Below are 25046 nucleotides of genomic sequence, written 5' to 3' on the forward strand. Positions count from 1 at the left end.
ACATGTCTCCCCTTCTTTACCAACATTAACGAGTGCAAATATATGATCAGGGTCAAAAATAATAATGCAGTGCATCTCAACTCAAATTCTGTGTACAAAATTTCAAGTCTTCATGTCAAACGGATCTCAAGTAATGGTCTGGTCGTGTTTTTCTTAATTTGACCTTGAAGAAATGGTCAAGGTCAAATATTTTGATATAGTGCATTTAGTCTCAATGTTGTCTTTCCTTGTTCCAAGTTTGAAATCCTAATGTCAAAAAGTTCTCAAGTTATGACCTAGACTATATTTTCATGTAAATGATTGACCTTGACTTTATTAATAGGTCAAGGTGAAAAAAATGTTGCCATTCACCCTTCCTCTATACCACCTCTCCATGTTCCAAGTTTGAAGTCTTAATGTCAGGGTTCTCAAGTTATGGTCTAGTCATGTTTTCTCTATTTGACCTTGAAGAAAGGGGTCAAGGTCAAAATTTTGAAGCGTTGCATCTTGTAACAATGTCTTCTTTCTATGTTACAAGTCTGAAGTCCTAATATCAAAGGGTACTAAAGCTAAGGCCTAGACTCTATTTTGATGTAAAAGATTGACCTTGACCTTATAATAATTGGATCAAGGTCAAAAATTTTGGTGCGTGCATCCCTCCTTCATACCACTTCTGCATGTTCCATGTCTGAAGTCTTTATAACAAAGAATTCTTAAGTAATGGTCTAATCAAGTTTTTTCCCTATTTGACCTTGAGGAAGAAAAGAGGTCAAGGTCAAAAATTTTGGTGTGTTGCATCTTGTATCAATGTCTTCTTTCTCTGTTACAAGTTTGAAGTCCTAATATCAAAGGGTACTCAAGCTATGGCTTGGACTCTATTTTGATGTAAAAGATTGACCTTGACCTTATAATAATTGAATCAAGGTCAAAAATTTTGGTGGCATGCATCCCTCCTTTATACCACCTCTGTATGTTCCAAGTTTGAAGTCTTAATGTCAAAAGGTTCTCAAGTTATGGTCAGATCATGTTTTTTCCCTATTTGACCTTGAAGGCAGAAAGGGGTCAAGGTCAAAATTCTAATGCAGTGCATTTTGTCTCAAGGTCTTCTTCCTATGTTACAAGTTTGAAGTCCTAATATCAAAGGGATCTCAAGTTATGGGCTGAACTCTATTTTGATGTAAAAGATTGACCTTGACCTTATAAATAGGTCAAGGTCAAAAATATTGGTGGTGTGCACTCCTTCTCAATGTCATCTATCTATGTTAAATCAAGAAAATACTAGTCTTATTTTTTTTCATTATGTTCTTTACAGCAATCTGTAACAACAAAAATTCCACCTCTCCCATGGGTGTAATGATCAGGCACTGGTCAAGGAAAATTTTGATAGCAGAAAATTGCATGTCAAATTAGAGAGAAATTAATGAGTTTAGTGTGAGGAGATAACTGGTAGAGCATCTCTGAACAAGCTGGTGTTATCTACATCTCTTGGGAATTGGGCAAAAGGAATCAGTCTCTTAATTAATTGCTTGTGTTGTATTGAATTGTTCTTGTTGGCTAGTCTTACTTTCAAGATAAATTTGATGTAATTAAAACTAATTTGATATTGTATATAATAATTAAAACTTATATGATATTGTATAATATATATATGATATATCATTTGTATTCCTTTGTATAATATAATTTAAACTAATTATTTATTGTACATTTTTTATTTGAATTTTTATATCTTTACAACAAATTGCAGACTGCCTTGTCTCGCTAAGATGTCATTCAAACAAATGAATCTATACTGTTTATGATAATTTTACAATATTTGATGGGCATATCATGCTGTGGTGGGGCACTTTATTTAATGAATGAAACTAAGGTGCAGCCTAATAAAACATCAATACTAATAATTAAAGTGTTTTTTATTACATTGAAAAAATAGTTTGCAACTATCTGCCATCTTTGTGAGACATGACACTCTGCAAATTGTAAACCTTTATATCAAACTCATTTCAAAAATAAAAGGCTGGTTTTAGTAACTATGTATTTTGACAGACATAAATTACAATTAAGAGACTTAGACAACAGAGATCTTTATTTCTTTCTGCCCAATTCCTCTGAGATATAGATAAGACCTGCTTGATCAGAGATGCCCTAACAGCTTCCCACACTGAACTCATTAATTAATCTTTAACTGGATGCATGTCCACTCATTACCCCCAAGGGACAAATGGATTTACACTATCTGCTGTGTAATGTAAAAACTGTTTTTAATACTTTGTGGTTTTTTTTAGTTCTATTAAATGAGTAGTTTTAAGCTGTAGTTCACATTTTTGTACAGATGTTCTAGATTCTATGTCTCATACCTTAGACATGAACCCGAAATGACTAAGTCAATAAATGAAATTAAAAAAAACACCTGTAAAATGCAGAAAAATTATCAAATAATGTTGAAAATACCAGGTGCACATCTTCACATGGTAAATAATAAGTGTACAAATTTTCATACAAATCTATGCAATAGTCTCTGGGAACAGATCCAGACAAAACCACATAATAAAAATGAAAAAAACACCTGTAAAATGCAAAATAATTATCCAATCATAATGAAAATACCAGGTGCACACCTTCATATGGTGAATAATAAGTGTACAAATTTTCAGACAAATCCTTCCAACCGTTTCCAAGAAATGGTCCGGACAAAATCTCGTCTACAGACAGACGGACATGCTGATTCCAATATACCCCCCCTAAACTTCGTTTGCGGGGGGTATAAAAAACATATTTTTAAAAATGTGACATTTTGTAGCAAATGACTGACAGTTGGCTGTTGATATTGAGTAAATCAGTAAAAACCTGAATAAAATATTTTTATTTGCTCCATGTATTTCCTACATGAATTAACCTTACAACATCTCCTTTCTCAAGATAATACAGGATTGGAATTAAGTACATGAATACTACAGGGTTACAAGAATAAACACAAAGAAAATCAGCAATTTAGAATCTCACAGCACGGGAACCAAGTATGATTGGAACAAATTTGGTTTAAGATTCCATCAATACACAATGTGAATAATTTTGCTACGTATTACATAATATATAGTGCATTTTTATATTACACAGTTTCATGAAAATCTTACAGTGTAGGATTTCACAATTCACAATCCAGAAACTGTTTTAACAACCTGTTCACTTAATCCTACTTCACTGCTGATTTTGTTGGGTAAAACTAAAGTACAGAGTAACAACAAACTGATTATAACTAAAGGAGAAAAGGCAAACAATGTCAAAGCTATTGGAATGTTCATAGTATATCGGAACTTAATGATATGTTCTGAGAGTTTGGATACAAATAATTATCAATAATAGACATTTTAAAAATATTTCATACCAGGTTAATGGCATTTCAATGAAATCACTGTAGCACCAAAAACACATTATTCATATTAATCACACCAAACCAAAATGTTAATTATCTATATGTATTTCTTTATAAAATCCTATATGAATTGTATTGAATATTCTTTGTGTTAGTTTTTGCAAATTTATAGTGTTAGTTTCTGCTCTGCAGAAATAAAACTTCATACATGATAACAACCTCAGTGTATGAAACTCTCAAATACTGTGAGACACGCAAAAACATAATTTCTTATAACAACATGGTGCATGATAATTAATAAATATTTGTTGTTTTTTTTAATGATTTCCACACTTAAAAAAATAATTTCTTTCACAAAGTAATCATATATAGTTTAGAGATACTTGCTTTGAAATGTTTTGAACTTTTTCTCTTAATTTCTTTAATATAATCTATATCATTATTTATTAATCTTAATATAAATGCATTCAAAAATGTCATTTCCTTTGTTTCACAACAAACTTTATTTTGGAGATAGTGGACAATGAAATAGAGAAGAGTTTCTGCCATTTTTTCCCATATGAACTAGCAGCATTCTTGTCGGACAGTTCTAAGAATCAAGTTGGTTTGGTAGATCAGGTAGTTCGCACTGATAAAGACACTCTGGTTCCTAAAACAAAAATGTATCGATTCTTAGACAGTTCAATCATACAATACATATGAATCCATAACAAGAGAAAGACTGCTTGCTTTTGTGCTTCACACACTGTATTTTGTAATTTACAAAAATTATAATAATTTACTGAATTTCTAGTAAAAAACTTTTTATACTGATACCTAATAATAAAATTATGTGGAAGAGAAATATGACTTACTGGTTTGTGTCTCGGAAAAATTCTTTCAACATGTTGCTGAATTTTTTGGAATAGCGAACAAATTCTTTTTTTCTGTCCTCAAGAATCTGAAACAAAGATAAAAATGACTCTGATAATGATTAACTTGGAAATGATAATAGACTTAATTCTCTGAAGAAAGGATAATAATGGGTGAAAAGTGTTTAGCTAAGCCTATTTTAAAACACTGGTAAATGTATTTAACAACAGGTTCAAGGTAACATTTTAAAATCAATACACTTTTATACATACTGTAAAAGTGATTATATTGAGGGGTGGAAAGTTTTGACAATTTTGAATTTATTTTAAAATATAGTGGGTGGAAACTTTAATGATCTACTAATATTTAACAGCACTCTTAAACAGGAATGTGAAAGTTGATGAGTGGAAACTTTCATGATTTTTAGAAATTACTTTCAATTTTATCGATGTTTCCACATCGTCAAAGATTCCACTTTCACACTTGTAAAGATATAGGTATATGAAGAGTGTTTTACTCATCTGATATATGCATTATCAGCCAGGCCCCCTTTTTATTATAAGTTGTTTTTCAAGACTTACTTCCAATAAGTCGTGCTGGTCGGTTGGTGAAACAAGAGGCCCATGGGCCACATCGCTCACCTTAGTAACTTTGGCCATGCTGTTCATTACCAGACTTCCCCCTTGTAATACCTATTGTGGCCCCGCCCTACCCCGGGGGCCATGATTTGAACAATTTAGAATCTACACTATCCCACGATGCTTCCACATAAGTTTCAGTTTTTCTGGTCCAGTGGTTCTTGAGAAGATTTTTAAAGATTTTTCCTAAATATTTCGATGTTTCCCTATTGTGACCCCGCCCTACCCCCGGGGTCATGATTTGAACAATTTAGAATCTACACTATCCCAGGATGCTTCCACATAAGTTTCAGCTTTTCTGGCTTAGTGGTTCTTGAGAAGAAGATTTTTAAAGATTTTTCCTATATATTTCAATGTAAAACTTGGATTCCCTATTGTGGCCCCGCCCTACCCCCGGGGGTCATGATTTTAACAATTTAGAATCTAAACTATCCCAGGATGCTTCCACATAAGTTTCAGCTTTTCTGGCTTAGTGGTTCTTGAGAAGAAGATTTTTAAAGATTTTTCCTATATATTTCAATGTAAAACTTGGATTCCCTATTGTGGCCCCGCCCTACCCCCGGGGGTCATGATTTGAACAATTTATAATCTAAACTACCACAGGATGCTTCCACATAAGTTTCAGCTTTTCTGGCTCAGTGGTTCTTGAGAAGAAGATTTTTAAAGATTTTTCCTATATATTTCAATGTAAAACTTGGATTCCCTATTGTGGCCCTGCCCTACCCCTGGGGGTCATGATTTTAACAATTTAGAATCTACACTATCCCAGGATGCTTCCACATAAGTTTCAGCTTTTCTGGCTCAGTGGTTCTTGAGAAGAAGATTTTTAAAGATTTTTCCTATATATTTCAATGTAAAACTTGGATTCCCTATTGTGGCCCCGCCCTACCCCTGGGGGTCATGATTTTAACAATTTAGAATCTACACTATCCCAGGATGCTTCCACATAAGTTTCAGCTTTTCTGGCTTAGTGGTTCTTGAGAAGAAGATTTTTAAAGATTTTTCCTACATATTTCAATGTAAAACTTGGATTCCCTATTGTGGCCCCGCCCTACCCCCGGGGGTCATGATTTTAACAATTTAGAATCTACACTATCCCAGGATGCTTCCACATAAGTTTCAGCTTTTCTGGCTTAGTGGTTCTTGAGAAGAAGATTTTTAAAGATTTTTCCTATATATTTCAATGTAAAACTTGGATTCCCTATTGTGGCCCCGCCCTACCCCCGGGGGTCATGATTTTAACAATTTAGAATCTACACTATCCCAGGATGCTTCCACATAAGTTTCAGCTTTTCTGGCCCAGTGGTTCTTGAGAAGAAGATTTTTTAATGACCCCACCCTATTTTTGTCTTTTCTTGATTATCTCCCCTTGTAAGGAGACTTGGTCCTTTATTTTAACAATTTAAACTCCCCTTCACCCAAGGGTACTTTGTACCAAGTTTGGTTAAATTTGGCCCAGTGGTTCTTGAGAAGAAGTTGAAAATGTGAAAAGTTTATAGACGGACGGACGGACAGACGGACGGACGACGGACAACGGACAACGGGTGATCAGAAAAGCTCACTTGAGCTTTCAGCTCAGGTGAGCTAAAAAATTGAAGAAGACCTTGAAAATGTCAGAATTTATAATCCCCCCCCAGTGAAAGGTCTTAAAAGCTACCATATAAATTAAATTGTTGCATTATTAGACAGACTAGTCATGTACTTAAAAAGTTTATCAAAGAAGTGTATTACAAAATTTGATATTGATTTAACACGTGTCCTGTGCAATGGAACATATCTAATCATATTGGTATTCTACTATGTACTATACGTGAAATTCAGAACCAAGCAGCATTGTGTATAGGAGCATTTACAGAGAATCCATGTTTTCTAGGGTTAAAAATTGAGAGGCGAGCCGAGGGCACTATTTTTGTCCCGAGGAGGCTAACATAATCAATATTACCTGAAAACACAGTCAATAATTGTTATATGAAAAACAAAACAAATTAATAAAACAGTATTTTGATTTCATTCATTGAAATTCAGCAATTCAATCACGTTGATTGTAGCACTAGCGAATCTTCATGTTGCCATGATTGTGTTACTTGCATGGTTTTTTTATTGTGACTTTATGTTTTTTGGAAGTCGCGATGGTATCATTACGTCACAATAACTCAGTCTACTAATGAGATTCAAAATCAATAATATTGTGGGAAAACTCTCTTTGCCAGTCGATAGTATAAATTAAATGACCGCAATATTTTTCAGAGGAGCTAATATCAATTATGTTGACTGTTTCTCTATATAGAGAATCTAGAGACTTTTCTTTACAGAATATAACAAAATATGGTAAAAGTTGTTCAGTGACATTTGAGTATTATTTATAGATTGTGTATCCAATACAGATTTCAAATCTTTGAGCCACATGTACATGTATGCAAAGAAATCTATTAAACCACATTATACATGTACATTGTACATTGTACTTATAATTAATAGAGCAAATTCAATGAAAAAAAACCCATACTTTTTTACACAATCCAATTCTAATTATTAAGATAAACTTGTATAGTAATCTGATCCAGCAGAAAAACTTTCCTGGCAATAATAGGCAGACATGTAAAGAGAATTATCTTGTAGAATATCAGAGAAAAGTCAATAGCTTACTGCTTTATAGAGAGAATAGGGCTCATTTAACATGCAGAGTACATGTATTCAAAACAATGTAAAGCACAGTGTTTTCCCCTTTATTTCAAAGTAAAGGGTTAGAGATCAATTACAACAGGCTTTGGGTTGAGGTTTATGACAAATCTCTGCAGATCTTACAACTATTTATTTTCTTATTTCAAAGCGGCATTTTTATCAATTGAAGCGGTCAATTTAGCCGTGAGTCGATTCTTAGGGAAAACACTGAAAGCATTAAAAGCAGTTTATAATACAATTAGTATACACTGTACCGACAAATGCATGTATCACAGCAAAAGTTACAAATTGTAATGTATATTTGATTTGATTGATGTAAAATATTTAAGATTTAATCCAATTTACTGTTACAAATACTCCAGTAAAATTAATTGTGATTCAAAAGTCCTGGACCATAGCAAACAATTTGAACCCATAAAAGAAAGATGGCAAACACAAGGCATCCCTTTCCATTTGATATCTTTTCCATTTCATGCACATTTGAAATGCTTCCCAAAACCAAATACAAGAGTTACATATATATTGTTTTGTTCATGTTAAAGTGTGGATAGTGTATCATGTTTTACTCAGGTTGACAACAAGCCTTTTCAAAATAACTATGTTTACCATCTGACTTACCCTTTAAAATATTTAAGTTAATTTGTAAAGTTAATTGTGTCTATCTTGTGAAAATGGAGGACTGACACAGGACATCTGATAAATTATTATTAAGGGGATTCTTATCTGTCTTATTATCCAGAATATTGTAGATATTTTCTCATAATCAACAGAATACTGTAGATATTCTAGATATGTTTGTACACATAAACATCATGTTGACCCTCTACAATATACGAGTAATTTCACATTTTATGTACAACATTTTGCTTGGGCCAATTCACACACAGTTCAGTAATAGTTTTCCTTTGTTAGGATTTACATGTTTTTTACATAAAAGAAATAATCAAGCAGCATACAGATCTGAACACATGAAGATATAAATAAAAAGTGCTTAGTCTGACAGAGGGAGGTGCATCGGATAATGGAAGAGCAACTTACCAGAAGTTTCTGTACAACAACCAAGTCAGTGGGGGGTAAGTTTAATGTAAACAACAGCTGTATTTTATCATTGTTAATCAAGCAAGATCAAATTAAAATAAGTAAATAGAGATGGTGCATTAAATAAATACATCAATCATAACTAAGACAAAAAGTACTGTGGAGTAATTTTTAAAAAGATGCCATTCAAATGTTAGCAATAAGTATAAGTACTGAATAAAACACCAATCTCACACAGTAATGATTAGCCTCGGTTAATCACTGACCTGTTTACTGCCATTGTCTGCAGCAGGGACTTCTGCTATCACTCGGTTTACAGCGTCCAGTAGGCGCTTTATAGCACTGGCTATTTCTCTAAAAAAAAATTTAAAAATTATGTTTTAGTTATTAACCTTAAAAACGTTCTTCAAGATTTTAAAGAAAAAGGTTATATACATGTACATGCACGAAACATTCTTCAATTACTTTATGTGATCTCACGAATGAAATATTTTAAATAAATGATAAAAAGAGTACTACAAACTAAAATTCATATCATATGTCATATCAACCCTTGGGCTGATATGAGGTCACTTGGGCGATACGACATGGATTGTAGTACATGTACATGTATGTAATATTGTCTATTTAATACACCAAAAATTTCTCACATTCTTAAATATCAAGGAAAAATTTTAGTTAACGAAAGTACAAGCATGTTATTGTATGTCAACTTAACATGCCATAAATTCATAGTTTTTAAAATTGTCAAGTAATAGAAGTTTTCCATCACGCTTTATAATATATATTGGTCAGAAACACTCTCATAACATGTGAGATATGGAATTTTATCAAAACTTTTGATGGATACAAACTTTTAAATTATGTCCATGCCCCATTAAACTTATTGAACATTTAAAGTTGCTCTGTAAGTTGTCATTATATTTACTTGATTGTCTCTAGAAACTGTTTCCTGTCATAAATCTGCTCTGGAATTCTACTGAGGATTTTTTTTAAAGCCATGGCGCACTTGTTAAGTTCTTGGAATGTGGGCTCTTGTCTGGAAATGCGTAATTCTGAAAAATAAATGACACAATTACAGGATTATTGTACCACAGGAATTATATAACACAATGAATCATGTAGAGTATTGTAACAAGTTGGTCTGACCAGTTGTAACTTGTTACAATCTTTTGGGGTCTCCAGTCCAGGTGAAAACACCATTTGGACACAGTTAGTAAGGATATTATACTGGGACATGTGGGACAAGATCAATCAAGTTCTTTTTTTTTTACTCTGTATTGTATCTCTATAAACTATCTCACTATTTCCAATCGATGAAAAAACTTATACATTAATATTAAATATATTCTGTGCCTAGTTAAAGTTTAAAATAGATGTAAAGAACCTAACTGAAAAACCTGAAACCAAAACAAAAATTTATTGAACCGACCAGACCTGGAAAACTTGAGAACCCTAACAGCCGTAGTGTTTGTGCTCTCTAATAACCCACCTTCACAATCCTGGGATCCACCCAGTCTTAATAAAGTCTCACAAAGATCAAACTTGTCATGAATTTCTGCCTTTTTTAGGACTCCCTTCACATAATCATACGCAAATCCAGGTAGTGTGTTGTCAACCTGAAAAGGTAAACAGATTTGTATCATATACTAAGTATCCTTACCAGTAGATATTGTATATGCCACTATAGCTGTAAAATCAAACAGAAACATTATTTCTCCCTCTATGAATTATCTTTCTACTATTTATAAAGAAATAAATATTGGTGACTGAAAATTTTGATATTTCAGGATATAAATAATGTATTAAAATAAATTAATATTTACATACTTTTGATCCTTAAGTAAACATGTATTAAAATAAAGTTTACATACTTTTGTAAAAGCTGCTCTTAGTGTCTGTGCTGCAGAAACATCTTTCTTTTCAAGCTATATGTAAAGTATTTTGACAAAAAGTACTTAAACAAATAAGTATTTTTGTATTAAAAGTATCTAAGAAAATCAATGATAAAAAAATCTGTTATAAAACATTCCTCACTTAATCATAATATTTGTACAATACTAGTAAAAACCCTTACCCTCTCCAGTACTGGACCTAGGACAACATCCACAATCATTTTGGCATAAAGGTTTTTATTACTATCCCCCATTGTCATGGTTTGTAGATCTCCAGCTGAATCAAGATACCAAGAGTCCTAATGTCACATCTGGGGATATATAAACTGTAAAACAAAAAACATATTTTATGGAAAAGGTATAAATATAATGAGCAGTGATCAATATCGCGATCCTAATATTAAAAAATTACAAAATGGACGATTAATAAACATACATAGATTCCCTAAATTTTGGATGAATACAAGATAAAATATATTTGCTCAGGGCAACTTGAAAATAATGTTTGTTTGCCCTCTCCTGACTCAGGATGAAAACTTTGGGTTGGTAGGTAGGTGGAAAAAATTTTTTTCATGGACAATTTTCAAATCAATGCTGAATTTTCAAATTCTTTTTTCCAATTGCATAAATTTTAAAAATAATTGCCTCCTGAAGGTTAAAAAAAAAAATTTGATTTGGGCCATTTTTAGTCAGTCAGTCGGGAGAGGGCAACCACATAATTTTTTTTAAAGATGGCCTCTTTGAACTTTTTTTAAATTTAGAACTTTGTTATGAAGATCATGCCAGCGATTTTGTACACAGGGTTTTGAAGATGACTCAAGACCCATGTAATCTGTTGACTGCACAATCTGAGGATATAAAACATATACATATATACACACATAACACTTCATCCTCACAAAGGCAGGGGTCCTGAGTCCACAAGTGGTCCGGGGACAATATGTGGAATCTCAACCCCTGACATGAGGATGATAACACTCATAAGTCGGTTAAAGAGCTATCATAGCTCATGTTATTATGTTAAACTGTATATACATGCCGACTATAAATAAAATTTACTTGACTTGACTTGTCTCATGCACATCAGATCTAATAAGAACCTTGTCATTAAGCATGCACAAATTGACTTTCAGGCAATTTAATTGTTATAAGCCATAAACCATGATATTGAAACACTACAACATTTAAAACTCAGTTCAACTACCTGAACACTGCTGAAAGTTTATCAGACGTAGTACTCCTCTGGGTACAACAATTCTGTTCTAACTTTTGAATAAAAAAATCAGATTTTTTTTACAAATACAATGATAATTAAATCTAAGTAAAGCAAATCATCATTTCTTCATCTAAATGTGAAAATTTGATGACCACACCTACCAAACTAGATCTACTTCAACTTTCAAGATCAAAGAAAAGCAAGCTCTCCTGTAACATAGTTTGCATGTGTTCAGTTTAACAATACAAGTGGTCAACTTGCATAGCTTAAAATGAAAGGTGACACAGAGATGTGCAAATGTACGAATTCTTCCCAATACGGAACTGAAAACCAAAAATAGGGTTAAATAAAATACCTGTCAACAAATATTAGATCCTCGTTTGTTTTTTCAAACCTCCGATATAAGAGAGTTCCAAAAGTGTTAATTGAATTACGCCCCTTTTCTCAAGCGACCATTTTAGTTCTTGGACTTAAAAAAGTTTGTTCAAAATGACATCAATTCTCATTTTCTAATATAAATAAATATTTAAATAGGTTCCTACTAATGAAAATACGAACCAAAATAATTTTTTTTTTGCATATTTTCAATCAAAATTTCATCCGAATTATGCTTCAACCTTCGTGAACAAAAACTCAGTTCACAAGGCTGGGGGGAGTGCGATTGCTACCCCCTTTTAACAGATTCATTATTCATCTGCTTACAGGCGCGGATCCAGGAAATTTCCCCAAGGGGTCTACCCCAGTCAAAAAATTTCCAACCCAGAAATTTCTTGTCAAGGAAAATAAACAACAACAACAACAAAAACAAAAAACAACAACAACAACAACAACAACAAAACAAAAAACAACGTATAATCTATTTCCCATACGTGAAAAAAAGCCATTTCGTGGTGGTGGTGGTGCATGGTAGGGTCCACATTTTCTAGGAGGGTCCAAAGTCATTTTTTATTTACATCAGTATATATACTTTTGATAAGTCTGCAAATTCTAGGGGAAAGGGGGGGAGGTCCGGACACCCCCTCCCCCCTGCTCTAGATCCGCGCATGGTTTAACTGTTAATCTGATAGATAATGAGTGTTACAGTACAAGAGGGATCTGTTTAAAGTTTGTTAGCTGCTATATCTTTACTTTGTTATATACTTTACTTTGCTGATAAGTAAAATGAAAAAAAAACTTCAAAAATGCATCCGAATCCAATAGGTCATCATTAAGAAAAATCTGGCTCAGAGGAGGGACCAGGATCCCCCCCCCCCCAAAAAAAAAAAACCCTACTCGCACCCTCTAAAAAAAATTAGATACTACATGTAAATATTAAACGGCAAATTTATTAACTCAGTAAAAATATAAGATTCACCACAATTTACAGAACTTCATTTACTTTTTATAAATTATCTATTTCTATTCATTAAAATTCATAGTAATTGTTACAGATGATGTGGATCTGCCCCTGTTTAATATGATCCATTATTTTCCTGCCAGGTTTTTTTTTAAATGTGGCATTTATTTTTATTTAAATCAATTGATCTTGAAAAATAACGATTTTCGGTATCAAATGGTTTCATTGTCCTGTTTTTCTTCTTGAAATGTATATGTATGATTTTAATTAAGATAGTTCATACAATTTAAAGCGAACAGCTGCTTCTTTAAACCTTACCTGTTTTTTTTTCCATTGGCGGATCCAGAGGTGGAGGGGTCCCGGGGTTGGACCCCCTTTACTTTTTGCCAAGTGGAGAGAGAGAGAGAGAGAGAGAGAGAGAGAGAGAGAGAGAGAGAGAGAGAGAGGATAAAACGTTTTTTGGAATTGATTTTTTTTACGTCTAATACATTATGAATATATAAACATGGTTCAAAAAAGCTCGATCGGCCCCAGTCTCAGCTCATATTCCACTTGCTCTAGATAGAGTCTCACATACAGTATTTCCTTTCCTCCATTTACATGGCCGTAGGAACGGGGGGGAGTGCACAGGGGGTGCCCCCCCCCCCCAATAATTTGCCGATATATAGAATACTATAGAACACATATCTACTACATGCTTGTGCCCCCTCAACAATAGAGTCTAATGACTTTTTTTGCTTGTCAAGGAATTTTGGTAGTCGATAGTGCCCCTCAACTAAAAATGTATGGCTGTGCCCCCTCAAAGTGAAATTGCTTCCTATGGGCCCGATTTACCTTCACTATCCCTCCCTGTGAGCATTTTTATTTATGAGTAAATGTAGAAAATATTCTACTTATTTCAATATAACAATATGATGAGTAACATGCAAGTCAGATTCTGGTTCATTACTTTCCCTATACGAATAATGTGGCAGCGATGATATGGAGTTGTATCGTAACGTAATATTGAGCTGTCTGGAGCTTGATTCTGTCTATCTTTGCATGGTTATATATCATTTTCAGACCTTTTTTTTTGAAGGAACTAAATTAAGTCATTAAACTAAAAGGGAGTATGCACAAGGCCACAGTAAATTAATTCTTTGTATTACGTTCCCCTGGCGATATAAAGATATTATTTACCACGACTAGGGTGATTTTCTCTGTGTGTGAATTTATGTTTGAGTGTTTGTGTGTGTGTGTGGGGGGGGGGGGGTGTAAGTAAATACATTTTTAAACTATATTTATTCAGAAAATCTTAATAGATTGGGCAACATGCAAAACCAATAAGTAACCTCCCCAAACAAAAAGTCAAGGCATGCATTCAAAATGAGCTAATTGAAATTCAGAATTAGAAAGACAAATCTAAAATCAGTAAAAATTCTTGCGGCTTTTACTTGAACACTTCTCTCTACAGTATTCTGATAAAAGACAGCATGAGAAAGCAAGGACTGGTGTGCATGACGGATTCAGAATGTAAAAGGGGCCGGTGATTTGTACTTCACTTACTGATAAACAAAGGGCAGCTGTTATATTAAAGTTCTGATATTCAGGGAATAATATTTTAAAAAATTCATAGAGTTCTTTGATGCAATACAACTAACACAAAAGGGGCAGCTACATGTAGCAGGTTATCTTCCTTTATAGTGACTCGTAACTCGTCACATCGCCCTCTCTTGAATAAACACAAAAGTTTCTATAAAAGAGACACCCCCCCCCCCCCTCCAAAGCAGTCAAATAAAGTGGTAAACATGCAACATAAACAAAAATAATGTATTAAAACATTCATTCATATATATACATTTCTATTACAGAATCACTCAGCAAACTGTGATAGCAATTGATATTTTCATATTCATGGATATACGTCTGTTTGTTACATCATCGTTAAAAGTGATCTATATAAAAGTGATCTTTATTAACTTTATATAGACACATTTCATTAGTAATTTATAGGTACGAATAAGATACTATGAACTCTCTCGTTATCTGCCTGACAACATTGTAGAGGTAAATATTTGTTGTAAAATTTGTGGTAAGTTTGTGGTGTCAAGGCAAATGAAGGCATGTCCTGTTGGAAGTTGTCTGATCAGCTGACTCGCCTGATCTTCCAGGGAACCAATAAACACCACATACGCATTCACTTTTTCGTTTTTCTTCAAAATTTCCCCAAATTTTCTAGGAGAAATTCCGTATCTGTCGAAATTGGCGTCGCTAAGGATGATCAGGAAATGTTCGTCTGCTTCTTCCTGTGCTAGTTCGTCTGAAGCATGCCTCGTGGCCATTAACGTTGTATCACCGCTCATGCAGAATTGGGAATGCGCGTGCATGGTTTTCAAAACAATAAGACGCTCTTTGTTATTGGTGGGCACTCTGTCCTTGTCTACCAATACTACTTTATGATCCTCGCCAGAATGCCCATAGATATCATATTTAAACTTGTCTTCGTACTTTTCCAAAGCTTCCATCATCATTAAAGTGGCCTCCATTTCGCGGTTGAGCCGACCGTCATACCCATTAAAGCGGTACATACTACCTGAGACATCCACCAACAAGCGGATCCTCTTCGGTTTCTCCTGAGGTGTTCCTAACTCAGGGTCTTTTTCTCCCCTTCGTTTGTAAATAGATTTCTCGCCTGTAATGCCCTCGATTAGTTTTGAATCATCTAAGTCGCCATATGCTTGATTTTTCAGCCATTGCCTTTCCTTTCCCTTAGCCTGAAGACTATCTAGAATAACCCGCAGTGACGAGACCTGATTTCTAACGTTCTTAGAGAATCCATCATACACATCAGCGTCGTATTCACTCATGTTTATTTCTCGAAGCCTCTCTTTGAATGCTTTTCGCGCCATATCCCGCGCAGCTTCTCTCACGTGATTAGGCACTGAGTCCTTTTCATGCTGAGGAACTTGGTAAACTTTGTGACCGGCGTCCAATCGATATGGTCCACCAAATCCACCTAGACCTGTTAATGAGAAACAACTGTGTGTAACATTTAGCAATCCTAAATATTAAAATCCATACGTTATACTTTTTAAACTTAATTACCTGCCGTGTTGCTACCGCCAGTACCACCCGCCCAAGTGTTTCCACCATGATGAGGAGCATTTTTTGGGTCAATTTTCCCGTGTTTGGGACCGTCTGCTTTCCGACCACTTTCTCGTCCTTTGGTTATCTAAGAAATGAAATTATCATATAATATCGCATACCAAAAATTTTCAGAAAAACTAAATGATATTCAGTAATAAGTAAATTATTATAATACCTGAAGCTGTTTTCCATCATCAAAACCCATCATGTTCTTCCATTCCCTTAACGACCGCTCCAGATTTACAAGAGCCGTCTCCCACGTTCGGATGCATCCACCAACATCCACTGTTACCAAGCCGTCTTCGCTCATGGGCGCAACAAATAAGCTCGAGTCAGCAATCGACGACATCCAGGAGAGGTAGGGCGACTGGCGGGTGGCAGGGGGGACTGGAATATAACGTAGGATGTGGTTTACTGGGTCTATCACCTCCAGATACCCGCTCACATCTCGAGATCTCTCCGAGCGTGACAGGGCAGACTCGGGAACTTTCCATGTAGGCATACCTTCCACTACTTGACCAGATTCCGGAAGACAAACAATATGAGAACGTTTAGTTGGATTAACTTCTGGCTTAGCAGAAGATGACCCGAAAAGACCAAAAGCAGGTGTGCTAATAATTTCTTTTGCTTGTGATTTAGATTCTGGTAATGGTTCTCTTGGAGAACTATAAACATCAACAGCTGTCGAGTCTGGAAATCCCTGCATAATAGACACGTAAGAATCACGTAACACAGACGTTCTGTTTGGCCCCACGTTATCGTTCTTTAGAGCAAGCTTTAAATGTGCGTCATTGAGTGGAACAGACGACAGTTCTCGAACCACTGCACTATCACCACTTTCACTAATAGGATACAGAGAGAATGAGTTATCTTCTGCCATTTTGACCAAAAATTTCTCGTCTTTATCACTGCTTAGTAACCACTGATCTGCGCCTGCTTGATGTGCCCTGCTGATTACTAGTGGGACGTCCACAGAATGAGCATATTTTCCCGTTACAGCCACAATATTATCTCCACCCTCTTTGTAAAACAAGATCGTTCCTTTTGCATCTGGGAGGGTGCTGGGGCACATCCGGTAAGGGTTAGGCGTCTGCGCAGTAGAGGGAAATCGCCTTTTTTCGATAGGCATCTCTGGAAGAGCATGTGACGATAGCCTACACACTTCACCCGTATTAAAGTTTACAACGAGGATAGAGTTAGTGACTTCTTCGTGAAGAAACACATTGGAATCGAGAGGTTCCGCCAGAGGGGCAATTCTGACTCGTGGACGGTAGGATCCTGTTGTTGATGGGAACATGTCGTAGAGATCAATAACGGAGCAAGTTGACAACTTTGGATTCACTGAAAATAATCCAATAGGGTTAGCTGTTACAATATGAACGATGTCAAATTTCCCTGTCGTTTGATTGGTGGCCTTAGTAACTGACACATCACTGATTACATTGGTCTCATGCATGGGGATTGTCCAGTACGATTCCTGCTCGGTAAAGAGCGATGCGCGCGCAGTATTTTTGTCCAAAGCAAGAGACTGTGGAAAAACTTCTACCGGGCCTTTAATGGTAATTTCGCTCGTCTCAACAGGCAAACTCATCATCGCTGTCCGCCGTTTTGCTTCTGGTCTTTGAATTGTCCAGGTTCCCACCTTAGTAAATGGAGGAAGGGGAAATTCTTTGGCAAGATTGACCTCTGCTCGGGATATTCCATATGGTACACCATGTTTATGCATGGTTTTAATTATCGTTTCTTGCAATTCCTTACTATATGCGTCAAAGTCAAAAACGTTTTTAACGACTGTTCTGAGGCCATCATTCGGGTATTTCTCCATGTGTCTTACAATGTTGACAACCTCTCTGGTTGAATAGGGGTACGAAATCAAGCCTTGATCAGCCATATTTCGGAGTTCTCCAAAAGCATTAACCAATTTCTCCAACGTGTCCTTGGATACATTAGGGCCATACTGTTGCAGCATAGACATTTCTGATTCCATATCAGGATTCAGAATTGCGTGACAACTAAAGATGTCTCCCATAGCTCCGAAGAAATCATTTCCAAGAAAAGGGAACCCAGGTCTGTTTGCTAGGACAATCATCCGAAAATTTGGATGGCCTACGATTGTGTTGTCTAATGAAACATGTCCAGATTTATGCGATACAATTCTTCTCCCGTCTGCTAAATGCATTTCACCGGACTCTATGAGGGTCTTCAGTATGCAGGTAACATGAGTAGGTGCTTTATCTGCCTCGTCTACTACGAGTACATGACCCATTTTGACTGCCCGCACAAGAGGCGAATCCTCAAACACAATAACGCCGTCCTTTACGGTTGGTTGTAAGGTCAAAGTTTGGACCGTTGTATCTCGGTGAAGCTGGATATACTCACGTGGTCTGTTCATTAAGTGAAGGAAACGATCAACTATCTTATTCTTCCCCACACCCTGATTACCCACTAACAACAGGTGCTCGCCCAGTACAAAATCCTTTAACATGTCCTCCATGACAGCTAAATGCTGGGGATTTTCATAGAAGAGCACATCGGGGACTTTGGTTTTATTTTCGGGATTAAACACTGAAACTGAGGTTTCTCCTATCGTTAATGTCCCATCCTTCACTGAACACGTGATGAGACGATCTGGGTTGTTGTTTGTGTCCACTTCCGGTTTTGGCATCGCCTTGATGTCGGCAGCTTCCATGGTCTGTTCTAGGCTATCGCGAGGTAATCTAGGAAGAAAACTTGACATACAAGCTTTCTGAATTATGCCGTGTAGATCTTTGGATGGAAAATTAGCTAAACGTCTGGCGATTCTTATCAACTGACGTGTAGACAGCGAAGCAGAAATCGACACTAAAGATGGGTCAGTAGATTTTCGAAGATGGTGCACAAAATTCAAAAGTTTACCCAAATCAGGACACTTTGGGACGACTTTTGTTACAACATCCTTTTCTTCCGTTAAGGACAATGGTCTCAAATGATGAAAGAGGAACATGGTCAACATTTCCGGTGTCATCCATTGCTGAGAAGCACTTCCAGGAACAGGAGGTTCAGATAAAGCAACTATTCGGAAGGAGGGGTGAATAGGGAAAACCTGGCGATCTTTCATATCCTGGTCAGTTAACCCATTGTCTATTTTTATTTGTTCATAGCGATCGTTTCGTAACAGTCGTGTTCCATCAAATAGCTGGAGCTCTCTATCATGAATGAGTCGGTGGAGAACTGCAAACGATCCTTGGTTTATACGATGAAGACCGTCCAGTACCGCCAGACGACCGTTTAAAGCCGCCTCTACCAGCGGAGACATTATCCAAGTGGTGTCACCATTTGGTTCTGTGATTCGTTTCTGAAGAAGATCTCGTGACGTCATATCCTGATACAACATAATGGGTTCCAATTCGTATCCCAAAAGCTGAGCAAACCTTTCTACCAAAATACTTTTTCCACAACCACGTGACCCAATGATACAGAAATCCTGAGCAGCATGCGCTTGAATCAACTCAACCAGAACGGAGTTATGATATGGAGTAGGAATGAATGATTCACTATTTCCATTAGTTTCCAAACGTCCTCTTATAACATCAATACTTTGTGACGTATTAGTTCCTATAGATACTAGATTATCATTCTTGTTTTCAACAGATGTAATTTGACCTTTATTAACATACTTATCATTGTGTTTCAAACTGAATTTTGTAAAGAGATTTTTCACTGAGGCTATCCCTTCCTTGTTTAGAATGACCGTAAATGGATAGAGTTTGTCTATTACTTCTGTCACATCTAAGTTTGGGTTTGTCTTTAACATTTTCACTGCACCTGATACGCTCGAGAGAGGAAAATCCGGCAAGCCCAGAGCTGACGATTCCTGGGAATTTACGGCAGCCCCAAACGACAGAATTTGTGAGATTTTTTCTGTTGCGATTCCTGAAAACTCCTCTTGAAGACATTCCAGTTGCTCTTTAAAAGGCAAAGCATTTATGTCGCGAGCCTGAAACCTGGATCGCAATGGAGGATCAAGTGCATTTCCACGATATCGTGGAACAGGGTGACCAAGGGCAATAACTCTGAAATTTTCATCAACTCGGACTAACTTTAATGTATCTAACTCCTCTTTCGAATGATCAGTCAACAATTTATCATATCTTTCGGCAGACATTAAAAACCTTCCATCATCTAACTGCATTTCTCGATTTTCCAAAAGATTATTTAATATAGGTAAAACATTTCTTTCAGCTTTTTCTATGCCCTCCAGCACCAGTACTCTCCCTTGAATGGCTGCTTTTACAGCAGGCTGATCGTGGTAGTAAGCGGTACCGGACACGATCTCACGTCGCTGCTTGATGTCGGTTTCTGTTGTGTCACGTGACAGAGAGACGTACTCCACTTCCCGTCTGGTCAGTTCCAGATACATCATGGCCACTTGTCTCCTCAAAGGACCAGGTCCGCCTGTTAGGATATTCAAAAGTAAAAAAATTAAAAAAGTTAATTAAAAAAAAAACTCTAAACTTAATTTTATGAACATTGAATTCCTTTACCACTTTTAGGGGGAGGGGGGGGGGGGGGGGGGAATGATTCCAATATTATTAATGAAATTAGGTTGTTTTTTTTTTTAAATTAAAATTCTCATTTCTGAAAAATTACATGTTAGATTAAATAGATAAAAATTTGATGGGAATTTTAACTTACTTAGATATATTCATGGTATTCAAAATACCAAAGTTCGAAATAATGTTCAACTTTAAATATTAATAAAATGAGCTAAAGAAGAAAAAAAGCTTTACTGTTCTGTTTCTATTTACCAGATAAATAGATAAAATTATCAAATCAATAACTTGATAATTGATAACATAGTGGCTGAGCCTGTATAGAACTAAGTAAATAGAGACAATTTCACCTACATGTCCTAGGAAAGACACCTACCAATCAGAAATACGTCCTGTTTAAGGCCATCCTTCTGCATGATCCATTTTAGGTGGTGCAAGACTGACTGTGGTGGCTTCTCTTGTAGATGCCGCACGGGTACCACCTCCACATTTCTTGGCTGTCTGGTTGCTATGGATATATCTCCTATAGATACCCGCTCTGTGCCACCTTCAGTCTGACTGGAACACCGCCGAATGGTGAGGAGACCATCTTTCTTCTGTGGACCATCTCTCAAAATATTCCTTAGGACCTGTAAAGGAAAATTTAAATATCTAAAACTAAGAACATTATGACCATTTTACCTTCTCAAGCATCTTTACTTACAATTTCTTAATCTATCAAATTTGCTCAGAAATAAGCAGATCACTTTTTTGTGTTACATAATGCCTAAAATTTACAAAATTTCTACTGGAGTCAAAAGTTTTTTTTTAGAGTATAACATGTACATGCATATACTACTAGTACATAGATATTAACTATGTCTCTTACCCTGATCAACATCAGAGTTAAGTACATGTATATATGAGGATTGTCCAAGAAAAACGCAACCTTTTTAAACATTTCATTTACTACCTGACCAAAAAATTATTCATTTAAATTACACATTGTTTGGAAATAATATTTTAATATTTTAGTCATTCTGACAAACATTAAGGGGTTGTATTAAGGCAAGATGTATCGTTCTTGAAGGGGGCAGCTAGATTAAAAAAAAATATTTGACTGATAAAAATTGAAAACCAAGCCAAAAAAAAAGAGAGAACAATTGTCTAAATCTCCAAAATCCTATTTCGAAGGGGGAGGGGGGTCCTTTATTTCACTACCAAAACCTATTAATCCATAACACATTACCTTTACTTAACTTTTAACTATTGCCTATACCGCAATAAAAAGTGGGGAAGGGGCAGGACATAATTATGTTTGAAAAAAGGGGGACAGCCCCTCCCCCTCTGATACCACGTGCCTGATAATGTCATTGGAAACGGTATCTAATGTGTGTTAAATATAGGAGATCGCGGCACACCGCATTAAATTGAAATATAATGTGACAAATTTAACATCGATAAAACGTATCGGTAAACCAATTTCTCATTCAGCAGTTGTGTTGACTCCTGTTAGTACAGGAAAATAGATCGATCACAAACGCATCTTTGTCACTGGTTTATAACGTGGCCCTACAAAAGAGGTTCAACAATGAATTGTCTGGTTATCTGATTCAGGGGGTGCTATGTAGACCAACAAAATTGACGATAAACTGAAAGTTCAGAAGCTGGGCGTCATACGTAGAGACCGTCGTGAAGTTGTATCCTGATCAGGTTTGGAAATTGTCTCTTCAAAGAATTTTGCAATTCTTCGATGACTGTCGTATGTGCAAGATGGGTATCGTGATAACAATTCTAAAGAAAAGACACAAGATTCCCGAATAATTTTACACACGCCACGAACTACGTTTTGACGTCGTAAGTGTGGCGCCGACAGCTACATGTATTATGTTAGATCCATTTAACTTATAGAAAAAAGTTATTTATTGAAATATTTTAATAAAATTTCCATGTAGTATTTTAACAGCATATGGTGCATGTCAATTTTTATCCTTATATTATTAATGAAACAAAAAATATTGGAAATGTTCGCGTTTTCCAGGGACAACCATTAGTATCTTAACCTACAGTGTATATAGTTTTTATCGCCATTTTCAGCAATTGTGCTAATTCTAATTCGATTTCCCGGTGTTCTAAGTTCTTAATTATACTGAAATGACACTCTGTGAATAGATTTTATGTTATTTCTGTAGTTCTAGTGAAAAATTAATTAAATGATATATAAAATACCTATATTTGTAATCTGTGTAATATCTGTGCTAAATACAGTAGGAAAAAAAATTTATGTTATACTGTTGCACCCTAAAAAAAAAAAAGCAAAAAATTGATTTAGTTGTCAAAAAAATATAAGAATTAATGTATCATCATGGTATTGAATTCAAGTTATTGCGTAGATCCTTCACCATATGCTTTTTACCAGATTAAAATGTGTCCAATAATATAAGAATTGGACTGGATTATGAAATCTATGTCTATACAGAATAATTCATAAATTGGTGAATTTAATAAAATCAGTCAATTCATTTAAATGTATCTTTGCCCTATCTTACAAAGATTTACTGTTAAAATATAATTTTTTGATATTTCAAATTTTGTGGCCACTACAATAAATGACGTTTTGACATATCATTAACATACACATCAAGTAATTTTAGGACTGAAGATGATTGTCAATATATACTGTCATGTAAATTACTACATGTACTGTACTGTAGATGCCTGACCTTGTTCATGCTGGGATGCTTCAGCTGTCTGAAGACTGAAGAAATTTTGTTCTATTTTTAAATTTTATTTTTCTAAAATTAGATGTAGTAGTGCCCATTACTGGCATTACACAATATAAATTTTTTTCACTGTATTATACAAAATTAAAATTAATACTACAAGAATTATATCTGAACTTTATTTGCATAACAAGGAAAAAATATTATTAGCAAAGTAAAATATATTATCATTACTATAAAAATAACTTGTTAATAAAAAGAAACCAACTGTTATTTTAACAATTGTTAATATTACAATAATGGTTCTGTAAAATCACTTCTTTGCACAGGGTCAGATTTTTGTGGTTTGAGAAAAAATTACTGGTTCAAGGGAATTTCATTTTGTGGTTAAAGGAGAAACACTATACTATAGTGTGTAGTTTTCACATTTTGTGGGAGTCTCTTCATAGTATGAAGTCTAAATACTTCTAATTCACAATAAAATATTAAATAATTTTTGCAACAAGTCAATAAATATGGAGGTTCAGAAAGGAATAATTAATTCCTTTACATATTTTATTGTAGGAACCATGTCTCCACTTTCCATGGTAGAGAATCCCTCATTTGGGCATTTAGTGAGAATGTTAGGTCTAAAATTACACCAAAATAAAACCTTAAAAGAATCTGCCCTGAAACTGCAGGAACACATTCAAACTTCAGTGGATATCATCAGCATTAATACTATTTAACATTTAAATATTGCCTTGATATTTGAGGGGATAAAAACTTGGAGGTAATCAATTATTAATCGATTACATCTTCCAAAGTCATCGATCACAATCGATTACAGGATAAAATGAGTGTAATCGATTACACAAAATTCCTCTAAGTAATTGATTATTAATCAATTACATTTTTCAGTAATCGTGCCCATGCCTGCTTCATACCATGACATAGGCGTCGGAAGCAAATTGAAAGGGGGGGGGGGCTAAACAAAAAAAAAGGTTTAGGGACTAAGCTGTAATCTAAGCCCCTCCCTACTTGAAACACATTAAAAAACATTTTAACGTTATTTTCCAGAAGAATTATCATGTATAACTGATAAATAAATATCTTAAAGAATAAAATCAATCACTTGTAAGCCTTAATTAACGATGCAAATTTTCTGCTTCAAATCAATGAATCAATCAATCATGTGAAATATCAGTCTTTAAGCTGTTAAGAATACAAATGTAAATTCAGAACACATTCTGATATTTAACAATCAGTGTATTGAATGCTAAAATGGAGCATATCAAAACATCAAGTTTCAAAGGGAACATGATAGGTTTTACCCTAACAATGATGTCAATCAAATGGAAGATTTTTGTGTATTCTGTGGCAAATTGTGTAACTTTCATAAAGTTCGAAATGCCTCTGATGTTATTTTTAATGTTGCAACAAAATAATACATTTTTAGAACCTCACCTGTAAGCGGGAATTGGAGCGATTGACGCTCATTTGTCTGAGCCAGGACATAGATCTGGATAATCCTATTTTATATCATTCTGAAGTCATAAACTGGGACGACAAATGTATACACTAATACAGGTTCAAAGTCCTTCGACTGTCATGGACGCAGACATGTTGGAATTGTTGAATGGAGTATCCCGAACCCGAAAATTAATCAAATATAAAAAGTACCACTGGACAGTTTCG

General features: G+C 35.2%; 2 protein-coding genes across 3 annotated transcripts; both read right to left on the reverse strand.

Annotated features, from left to right (window-relative positions):
- Positions 1-2819: 2819 nt before the first annotated feature.
- LOC133194170 (programmed cell death protein 10-like) lies at positions 2820-12073 on the reverse strand. 2 transcript variants are annotated; one of them, XM_061330181.1, is made up of 8 exons: positions 12029-12073; positions 10640-10783; positions 10437-10490; positions 10055-10181; positions 9491-9617; positions 8829-8916; positions 4207-4292; positions 2820-4001 (listed from the first exon to the last, which is right to left on the reverse strand). In XM_061330181.1, the coding sequence occupies exons 2-8, from the start codon at positions 10715-10717 to the stop codon at positions 3917-3919; spliced, it is 645 nt and encodes a 214-aa protein (XP_061186165.1). In that variant the 5' UTR covers positions 10718-10783; positions 12029-12073; the 3' UTR covers positions 2820-3916. The 2 variants fall into 2 exon arrangements, with proteins under 2 accessions (XP_061186165.1, XP_061186157.1); XM_061330173.1 differs by lacking the exon at positions 12029-12073 and adding an exon at positions 11662-11685.
- Positions 12074-14860: 2787 nt separating this feature from the next.
- Positions 14861-24960, reverse strand: LOC133194184 (von Willebrand factor A domain-containing protein 8-like). Its single transcript, XM_061330189.1, has 5 exons — positions 24816-24960; positions 21044-21296; positions 16311-20569; positions 16094-16220; positions 14861-16010 (listed from the first exon to the last, which is right to left on the reverse strand). The coding sequence occupies exons 1-5, from the start codon at positions 24864-24866 to the stop codon at positions 15031-15033; spliced, it is 5670 nt and encodes a 1889-aa protein (XP_061186173.1). The 5' UTR covers positions 24867-24960; the 3' UTR covers positions 14861-15030.
- Between the last annotated feature and the right edge of the window lie 86 nt (positions 24961-25046).

The sequence above is a fragment of the Saccostrea echinata genome, unplaced genomic scaffold (genome assembly GCF_033153115.1).
Source record: "Saccostrea echinata isolate AGI-Se365-2 ecotype Australia unplaced genomic scaffold, CSIRO_AGI_Sech_v1 ptg000001l, whole genome shotgun sequence".
NCBI classification, from domain to species: Eukaryota; Metazoa; Mollusca; class Bivalvia; order Ostreida; family Ostreidae; genus Saccostrea; species Saccostrea echinata.

Excerpts from the sequence above, each read along its gene's own strand:
- LOC133194170 (XM_061330181.1), bottom strand. The coding sequence starts at position 10,717 with ATGACAATGGGGGATAGTAATAAAAACCTTTATGCCAAAATGATTGTG. Across the intron at positions 8,917-9,490 it reads CAGTTTCTAGAGACAATCAA|AGAAATAGCCAGTGCTATAA; the intron begins GTAAATATAATG and ends ATTTTTTTTTAG. Across the intron at positions 4,002-4,206 it reads TTTTTCCGAGACACAAACCA|GAACCAGAGTGTCTTTATCA; the intron begins GTAAGTCATATT and ends TTTTTGTTTTAG.
- LOC133194184 (XM_061330189.1), bottom strand. The coding sequence starts at position 24,866 with ATGTCCTGGCTCAGACAAATGAGCGTCAATCGCTCCAATTCCCGCTTA. Across the intron at positions 21,297-24,815 it reads GCTCCAATTCCCGCTTACAG|GTCCTAAGGAATATTTTGAG; the intron begins GTGAGGTTCTAA and ends TTTCCTTTACAG. Across the intron at positions 16,221-16,310 it reads ATGATGGAAAACAGCTTCAG|ATAACCAAAGGACGAGAAAG; the intron begins GTATTATAATAA and ends TTCATTTCTTAG.